The sequence below is a fragment of the Anser anser genome (genome assembly GCF_964211835.1).
Source record: "Anser anser genome assembly, chromosome: 2".
In the NCBI taxonomy this organism is placed as follows: Eukaryota; Metazoa; Chordata; class Aves; order Anseriformes; family Anatidae; genus Anser; species Anser anser.
The window spans coordinates 68,056,453-68,063,459 of NC_139721.1; the positions used below are offsets into that span (position 1 = coordinate 68,056,453).

The window sequence follows — 7,007 nt, forward strand, 5'->3', positions numbered from 1 at the left end:
ACGTTTGTGGCGTCTTGTGCACAGTGCTTTGGGTCAGCAAGCAATCTGCTAAATGCCACTTTCAGTATGCATTTTGCACGTGGGCAGCTAGGGAGGTATCACAGCCTAGCTTGTAAATGGGACTGTGGGTTAACAAATCTTCACCAGCTACACTTATACCTGCATTAATTCCGAGTTTGTTTTCTTTTTTTCAGAAAAGGAACTTGTCAAGCTCCTGGTCCTTTTCTGGAGGTGAGCGAGAGAGAGCATCGCTCCCTGCTCCCACAGCAACAGCAGAGGGAGCCAGCCACCACCCAGCTGCACAGAGGACCTGCCTAGCAGGGGACTCGCCACTTAACAAGTCAAATCAGGACTGGGAGAAGCTTTCCAGCCAAGGCGCTGTGCTGGGTCGCTTGCGTAGCTCCCGTAAGCGCTATGGGCTGAAGGCAGCCGGGTTGTGCAGGGTCAGGGGGCAGATGTAGCCCAGCTCCTTGCAAAAGGATGGGGAGGGAGGAGTGGTTGCCCTACTCGGGGCACGGGAGAACCTCACATTTTCTCATCTTAGACTTATGTGCAGCTTTGAGAGAAACAGCCCCTGGTCTCTTTATGGCCAGCAGAAGGGAATGACCAGAAGGCCTGCCCGTCGTGTGATGGACAGCACACAAGCAATAAACGAGCACTAGAGAGGGGTGATGATGTTGGAGTAAAGCTTCCCAAAGCTGTGCTGCTAAAGGTGAGGTTAAAGGATACCTGAAGCTGTTCTGAGCTGGGGAGAGGAGAGTGGAGGAGGGGGAAAGCTTGAGCATCAAGCTCCTCTCGTCCCCTCAAAAGAAAAAGGGCTCTTGTGATATTAGTTCCACAGGTACATTTGCTTATAAGTCGGAAGGTGCAACGTTGTCTCTGATGGGCTGGGGGGGAGGAGGGCAAATGTGTGAAATGCAGACCCACTTGTAGAACATAGAACTTTGGTTTTCTTGCTCTCAGTTCCATGATGTTTATCTGCCCCATGGATGAGCTGCTCCTTTTCTAACCTCAACAGCAGAATCTTTCTGTGCGGGGAGCACAGCATCCTTGCACTGCTGCAGTGCTGCCTGCAATCTACTCGCACAGGGGGGCTTACATCAGGAATGCTTGTTGCTATCACTGAAATGGTGAATCCAACTCCAGCATACATCCATACAGGAGTCGTGTGGTGATACCTCAGTTGTTTTTAAAAAACTCTGTTTATACAGTTGGATTTTTTCATATTTCTAACTCAGTTTTATTTTGGGAGGGAGGCATATGGAAAGATAATGCAGGACTCGGTGTTTCATTGATTCCAATTTTGTCTACCTTGCATTAAAAACAATTCCTGTGGATATGGTTGGAATTTTAGTCTGAGCACTGAGCGCGTTGTCCTGCACCAGCAGGGAGAATAAATCCCAGGGGCTCAGTACTGGTGTTGGTGGCAGCCACCCACACTCCCTCCCTGGTGTACTTGCCCAGGTACAACTGAAGGGCGAATCGGCCCTGCTTCACCTTCATTAGTGGTGGTAACAAATGAGGTGAAAGTACATCCCATTGGCTTTCAGCTGTCCTGTGACAGCAGCAGTTTCCCAAATCACTTGTACATGTGACAAAATTGAATATGGAAGCTGATGAGCAGACTTCAAACAGAATTTCATGATGCCAATTTTCTGCTGTCACGTTAAAGAAGCTAAGTTACAAATACATACATTGAAGGCCACATCCTGCATTGCCCGACTAGCGTACAGAAGAAACAAAGCTTGAGTTTGCCTTTGTCGGTTCTGTTCTGTGAATGCATCTTTCATCAAAATGGAAGTGAAAAGCATCTTCAGGAAACTGCTCTTCAACAAGAAGAAAGTGCTGCTGGCTACAGGTCATTTACACTCCAAAGTCAAATATTACATAGGAAACCTAAGCTGTGGTTCATTCTTAATAAAAGCTAGAAGATGTAATTGGATAATGAAAATCCAGTTACTACAATGGACACCAGTTAAGAGACAGAAGTTTTTACAGGAAAAAAGACATTTCTACTGCAAACAAACTGGGACAAATTCTACTAATACAGAGGTCAACCCTTGGATAATCAACACAGAACCAAAACAGTACTTTAGAAAGATCTGAATCTCTGTCTTGATATTGTATCAATATCTTTATATATCTATAATTTAGAGTATGTAATCTTATGTACATATTAACACCAGATTGCTATAAAATTCCTAAAACAACCTGATAAATTACTGTATAGATGGCAACTTTAGTTGGAGACTAGCCTAAGGGTACATACACACAGTTAGAGGAATACGTCCAGTAATCCCATGCTGCCGTGAGACATTGATTTATGCCCTGGAAACCAAGTCTATGATAATGTCAGATCTTGGGGGGAAGAATAAAAAGAAATGTCCACCTTACCCTGAATACTTGTATGGCTTTTATTTATTAATTTATATATTATATATTTATTTTGACCTCCCAGGCTGTATCTTGGCACTGCGCTTTGCCTAGGTACTGTGCTCAGCTCTCCCCCAGCATTGTTTTTTTCAGGCCAAGACCTTAAAAGCGACTGCGCTTATTCGTGCCAGGGTTAGGACCAACAGGTGCTGAAACGGGCTCCCTGCATGCGTGTCCCTCTCCAAAACCTGCCCAGCAGGCACGGGGCCTCCCTCGTGCCTGAAGGTCTCAGGTCCCCCTCCGGCACGGCGGCCGACTAGCACTGCGGCTGCGGTGGCACCCAACTGGGCAGAAATTTCTCTTGGGAAAAGAGAAATCTGGAGCACTGTAACTTTTGTTAAATGAAAAAGCCACCTTTATGTCCTATGTTGCCTTAGAACTTAATTTATTATACATTACTTTAAGAGTCTTCATTTACAAATGAAGTCACTTTATCTAAATACAGTTTCAACATATGGTACATAGTAATATATGATGGTTTATTGTAGATGATGGTAACAAATGGCTAGCTAGAAAGTCAACAAATACTTTGTGGTTTCACAGGGTATAGATAGAGCATCCATTGTATATGACTGCTGAGAAGTTTTCTTCTTTGCAAAAGAATGTTAAAAGACCTCATATATATCCCATTCCATCAAAAGGCTTATTAAGCAGTAATAAACAGAATTGTGAGAGTTCACAGGCTTTTTTAAGTGAGTCAAAGAGGTTTGTTCACTAGAGTTTCTGTCTCTGGTGAGCAGCTCACTGCAACGCCATTAATAAGTGCATTATTTTATTTGCATGCTTTAGCTGTCTTGAAGATCTTAAATTGTTATCTTCTGAGATCCAGGTGCATGCCATATGGTGTTTGTGCAACTAAAAATGAAGGGGTCTATTCTCGTCTCGATGTGTGGGGAATCCCTGAACACCAAGAGAAGAACATATCCTTAAGGGTTAAAGGAGGGAACACATTTTTATTTGATTACAGGGCTTACCGAAGTGACTTATATTTAGAATATAAGAATATAAAGAATATAAAGCAAAAGAGCGTAGGTTGTTTTAGGATTCTGGAAACACCTTCTATTAGGCTTCATGGTGCCACCCCTAAATAAATATACACTTCCCTAGGAAACTACTTTCAAAATGAACTATGAAAAGTTGTATCTTTGTTTGCTGTGAGACAGAGCTGCACACCACCCCCTTCCTGCATTACAAGACGTGCAGTCGTGCACTGCAGAGCTGTGGTGGAGAGGAGGTTGGACCACAGGAGCCTGTAGCCCTGCCACGACTACAGCTCTGCGTATAAATCACATAACTGCTACTACCTTAACAGCAAACATAGTTAACCACCAAGCTTGATTTGTATCGCAGCATTTTGAAAAAGGAACAAGGAAAATAAAAGCAAAACAAAACAACAGCCAACCAACCAAACAAAAAAGCAGTAAAATACACAGATACTCCCCATGCCCACAACATGTTGTTGCCTTGGACCGCCATTTACAAGTAGCTCTGTGAGACAGCACCATGTCCACTGCACATTTTTCTCAGCATAATTGCAAATAAAAGTGGTATCAATGGTAGCATTTTTCTAAGTAATCATATAAAGCTTGACAGACTTAAGCTGTCTCAATGGCTTAGCTAAACAGCCAGTGTTTTCAGTAATCCTGGCACTGCGAAGTGGCGAAGCAGATAGTCTCACCCTGTCTCATTAGGGGACGCTTTTTACAAATTTGTGATGCCGTCTCTGAAAAAAATAAATCCTGCGCCTCTTTAGCAACTACATGCCGGTTTGATATTAACTCTGAGTGGCAATTTCCAGCTAGTAAATTAAATCTGTTTTGCAATCTGTTTCACTATATTTGCCATTTACGCCAGTAAAACAGGTCTGTGAGAACTATTTTCTTCTAAAGAAGTCACAACTGTCATTTTCAATCCACCTATATTTTAGGTGGATGCAGATGTGAATATTCAGATTTTTTTGAGCTTTTGTTGTTCAAAATGTACCTGGACTTGCATCAGATTAAGCTGCTTTCCACATAAACCAACAGTAAACACAGCTTGTACTGATACAGGCCTCACAAGTCGTTAGAAGTCGAAGAACTATGCAAAATGGACACTGCAAAGCAACTTTCTGGATCTACCCAGGACAGACATTTGCTGGAGAGCAGACAGAGCAATCTTGCGGAAGCGTTATCACTTACAAAGCCAACTTACCTTGCGTTAATGAGGTACTGTGCTAAGCTGATGTTTGCAGGGGATCCTGTGATTGTAACTTGTCGTTCTCCAGAGCCTTCTGTGGCATTAGCAATCTTGATCTGCGCTCCTGACATCTGCCTGATTTCATTTATCTTACTGCCTTGTCTGCCAATAATGCAGCCTATTAACTGGAGTGGGACAAAGACTGAGATTAGTGCCACAGACACAGGCAAAAATCACTTCACTGCAATTTGTAGCATCGATAAAAGCACGGCTATGAAAGACTCAGTATCAAAACAAAAGATTTTTGCTGTGCTGTTGGGAAGGAGTAGCTAGCAGGGTCTGTTGGCTCAATGGCCACGTGCCTCTAAATCAAGTCCCGCTGCTGCCCGGGCAGGTATCAAGCCAGCATCAGCTTATTTAGCTGTATCCCTTGGCAGAAAATGACAGCGTGGTGTAGTGCTGAGGTACACAAGGCACAGCCCAGTCTGAACCTCCAGCAAGAGCAGCAGCAAGCCCAGAACAGCAGGGGCAGGCCGGACAGACAGCACGACGCTCCTGCCGTGCCGCTCTGCGCGGCCCCAGTGCATGCCCTGAGCCGCACGGGGATGCTTGGTCCTCACCTGGCTGCTCCTGCGCTATTAAAACCAGTGGGATTTACAGCTGTGGAACTGGAGGGAGAAGCAGGTGTAGGAAAAGACTGATTATTTTTTTCTCTGCAATGTAACTGTGTTTCATAACCCTAAAAACCTTTCCTTGTTACAGAACTTTAAAAAAACCCATGTATTTCATAAATAAAACTGAGCCTCTCTATTTTACTGGTAAAATTGCAGAGGTGTCATCTTCAACTAATCACTTTTTAAAGGTTGTATAAATGCATTGGTGGAGTCACAAGCTTTTGGAACTGGTATGCAAGACTTTGCAAACGTACTTCGCTCTACAAATAAACACTACAGCTTTGGCTCCCTTAAAGACAAGGAGGGGGCCTTTTGTTTTCTGTTAAGGCAGGATGGATGCTAACAAACACAGCAATGCCCAGAACCTGAAGGAAATGGAAACTTTGCCTTACAGGACTGTTGACAGTGGAAGGGTGCTGCCAGCTTGGCCAAAAGAAGTGCCAAGACACAGCGATGGTGACTGCCTTTCCCTCCCACCCTTCCTGACGTGTTACTGTTTCTGCCGCTGCAGTACTTGGAACATCTTGCCAGAAACAGATTCACATTGTCCAGACATTTTAGCAAAAGAAGACCAGGAAAACCACAGCCCCTTAAACCTTGCTTCACACTCAGTGACAAACAGAGTGCCGACGTAGCTAGCCAGACAGCCAGAACAGACACAGAGCACGAGAGCATACGCAGGACGGAAAAGGGGGGTTTAAGAAAACACACACAAGATTTCCCATCCTATTTGCACAGCACAGCCTCCTTAACGCTTTGTCCTTATCCCGAAGACCCGTACCACTGTGTGACTGCCACGTGCCAGTGCGGAGCCCTTTGCCTGCCTCACCAGGCTCCTTGCCATGCAAAGGCTGGGCATGAAGACACCGAGTGGTCCCAGGGATGTGAGGGTGCAGGGAGCAATTCCTCTGCACCGACTACAAAAAGGGCAGGCCCCAGGGCAGCCAGGGGACTTGCATCAGCCTTACTTGACTGCTAGCCGGAGCTGCTCACTGACAGAGACGACTGGCTTGGGATGGCCACCAGGGATGAAGACATCCTCTTCCCTCTGCTACAACCACAGTCTAATCGTTTTTGAGAAGAATGTTCTTGAAGTATCCAGTCAAGAATCCACCTGCTGCTATTCATTATCTTATGAAGGAGTGACCAGGACTTAGGCTCTGTGAAGCAGCATCTTTGGTGCCCAGAACGTCTTCAGAGCCCTCTGATATTTTAGTAATGATGTCCTAACGGTGAACTAAATATGTAGACTGCATGTATTCCCTTGGTCTGTCCAAAGTAGAAGGGTAGAAATACAATAAAATTACTTGCTGTAAAGCACATGGTTGTAAAAAAAAAAAAAAAAAAGCAGTCCAGTTGCCAGGTGTTGTCACTGATTGTACACATGACGTTCAAAGCAGAGGACGTGTGTGGGACTGCTGGCTCTTCGGGCACGTTGTGAGCACACCGTAGTCACCAGCTCTGCGTGGGCACTTGCTGGGTGAGGCAGGAGGCCGCCACTTGGACATGCTCTGCAAGCCGTGACCTGTAGCCATCTGACTGCGGCTGGTGCATGCGGAGTACCCTTCTCCTTACACCACACAGTGATGCTGGGGTGCTTGGGCTCTCGCTGGGGTGCTTGTCCCACTACACATTGCTTACTTATGCTCAGATTAGTGCAGTATCTGAATATTCAAGAGCTGATGGCTTCTGGGAGAAGTTCAAGAGGCTGGTTTTCCTCTA

At 45.1% G+C, this 7,007-nt stretch overlaps 1 protein-coding gene across 14 annotated transcripts in view; it reads right to left on the minus strand.

Annotated features, from left to right (window-relative positions):
• Nucleotides 1-7,007, minus strand: part of LOC310895408 (poly(rC)-binding protein 3-like) — a 172,723-nt gene that overhangs the window by 13,998 nt on the left and 151,718 nt on the right. For 10 of the 14 annotated variants that reach the window (XM_083826767.1, XM_083826770.1, XM_083826769.1 and 7 more), the window contains one exon: nt 4,627-4,796. In XM_083826767.1, the coding sequence (XP_083682893.1) occupies nt 4,627-4,796 (170 nt within the window). Of the gene's footprint in view, nt 1-1,648; nt 3,359-4,626; nt 4,797-7,007 lie in introns of those variants that run through there. The other 4 variants (XM_083826768.1, XM_083826778.1, XM_083826777.1 and 1 more) reach the window with 2 other exon arrangements.